The sequence below is a fragment of the Chanos chanos genome, chromosome 8, assembly GCF_902362185.1.
Source record: "Chanos chanos chromosome 8, fChaCha1.1, whole genome shotgun sequence".
Lineage (NCBI taxonomy): Eukaryota > Metazoa > Chordata > Actinopteri > Gonorynchiformes > Chanidae > Chanos > Chanos chanos.
Genome location: NC_044502.1, coordinates 41,526,065 through 41,528,360, shown reverse-complemented (window position 1 = coordinate 41,528,360; position 2,296 = coordinate 41,526,065). Strand labels below are relative to the sequence as shown.

The 2,296-nt window shown below is 41.3% G+C and overlaps 1 protein-coding gene across 1 annotated transcript; it reads left to right on the top strand.

Annotated features, from left to right (window-relative positions):
- The first annotated feature begins 1,024 nt into the window (after positions 1–1,024).
- LOC115819707 (free fatty acid receptor 2-like) lies at positions 1,025–2,002 on the top strand. Its single transcript, XM_030783209.1, has one exon. It carries the CDS (start codon positions 1,025–1,027, stop codon positions 2,000–2,002), a length of 978 nt encoding a protein of 325 aa, XP_030639069.1.
- The last annotated feature ends 294 nt before the right edge of the window (positions 2,003–2,296 follow it).

The following is a 2,296-nucleotide window of genomic DNA, read 5'->3' as shown; positions in this document are numbered from 1 at the left end:
TCATTCATTCTTTCTTCATTATTTCTTTGTTTATTTACTAATATTATTTCCAAATTTTATATAAAACTCTAAGTTAATCTAAGTCTTTATGAGAAGCAGCACACTATAGAACAACGCTCTAAAAGGGTTCAAAAAGTATTCATTATTATAAAGGTGAGCTTTTACCTCAAGTGTACCTATGCAAAAACATATCCAACAGGTGCCTGAGATGTATCAGTGTATCAGTGTATCAGCTCACAGGAGTTTTATGACCTCTGTTTATTAACTTTAATTACAGAGAGAGACAGAATTATCAGCTTGGGAGGGAACAACCAGGAACAACTGGGATGGTTTCAATGACGTAAAACAGAGCAGCGAAGAAAACAGTTTCCCTGTATTACTTATCTTCCAAGATTTTTCTGTTTTTGCTTTTGTCCACAAAGCGGCAACAGGAACCAAAAGCTGCTGCGAAGAAAAGGACCGGGAAATCTAATTTCATCCTTTGACAAAGTGAGTAGAATTTTAGTTGTCATTTGCTTTCAGTGCACCATACACATATGCATTTACTATCATTCGCATCAAAAACAGTTAGATTGTGACAATGGTATTTTTCACATTGTTGAGATAGTAAGTAATCTCTCTACTAAGTAACACCAGAAATACATGAGTTTGCAAAGATGTATTAGAAAAGAAGCATCATTTTTTTGCCATCTCGTCTCACTCACACATCGGCATCTTATCAATACATGTGTGTCTACACAAGGCACAATGGCACAAATGTTTGTGGTTTAAACATATGTCAGTATAAAGTAAAGCATCACAAGCAAACACTGTATTCTAGCAACAACGTTATGTTTCCATCAACTCTCTTGTTTTCAGATGTAATAGCAAGTTCGTTGAGAATAGTATATTCCGTTTTATAGAAATACAATAGCTCAAGTCATTCTGTCACCTGCTGGGCAACTTGCTAATGGATGTGTTGAGATAATATTGTGATCGTGATGTTTTTTATTGCTCATACTCTCGTGGTGCTTTCAACAGAACTATGGCGACCTACCACGTGATTCTCTCTGTTTACGTACTAACCTTCCTAATTGGCATGCCTGCAAATCTTCTGGCTTTCTACGCCTTTGTCAGGAAAGTGCTCGACAAACCGACACCAACCGACGTCCTGCTGCTGAACCTTACCGTCTCTGATCTACTCTTCCTCTTCTTCCTGCCTCTAAAGATGTATGAGGCATCTAATAACATGGAATGGAATCTCCCCAGATTCCTCTGTTCCATCACTACTTTTGTGTTCTTCTCTACCATTTACACCAGCTCCCTCCTACTAATGGCCGTTAGCGTGGACCGTTACCTCTGTGTGGCGCACCCTCTCCAGTACAAAGTCCGTCGCAAGCCCCTACATGGTGTGATTGGCTGCGTGATCATCTGGGTCACCAGCACCCTCCACCTCTGCTTTATATACATAGTAGAGCAGCCAGAGAAAACATCCAGTGCCCCTCTGTCTTCGGAGGTCAAGCACTGTTATGACAACTTCACCCAAGAACAGCTAAATGTGGTACTCCCAATGCGCTTGGAGCTCTGCATAGTTCTGTACTTTATCCCACTAGTCGTCTGCACTTTCTGCTACTTCAGGTTCATTTTTATACTAAATAGAGCGTCTAGCCTCCACCCTGGAAAGAAGAAGAGAGCTGTAGGCATGGCAGTTGGAACGCTTCTGGTCTTTGTGGTCTGCTTCATGCCATACAACATCACTCATGTGCAAGGCTTCATAACGTGGAACAATGTGCCATGGCGCTCTGAGGCCCTGCTTCTTACAACAATCAACACCATTCTCGATCCAGTCACCTTCTACTTTTCATCCACTGCCTTCCAGAGCAACTTAAAGAACCTCCTCTCTTTCAAGTCAAAGAGTGGCTCCACTGGCAACCTCATGAACCCTAACCAAATCAACAGAGATATAGAGGGCCAAGCCAACCATCCAGCTGTAACGATAAGCAGCGATATCACTCCACTGTGACAACAGTGTACGACTCAGTGTTTTCAGTGAACCTTTTTTGTTTCTGCATTGTTTGTTACTGGAGCTGTTATCCCTATTGTGAATACTTTTATCACTTCTTCTGTGAGTAATAGGGGGAGATTAATAGATATTAATCATCAGTCATTCGTACTACTGCACCTTGCGATTGTTTTGGATGCCAGAGACATTGTCAGGGCTATGATGGACACTGGAACCGTGAAAGGAAACCACAACTGTGACAGGCAAATGCCCTACTAATAAATATGTCTCACAAAGCTGATTAACAACCTTGAT

Coding starts and splice junctions, on each gene's coding strand:
- LOC115819707 (XM_030783209.1), top strand. CDS start 1,025: ATGGCGACCTACCACGTGATTCTCTCTGTTTACGTACTAACCTTCCTA.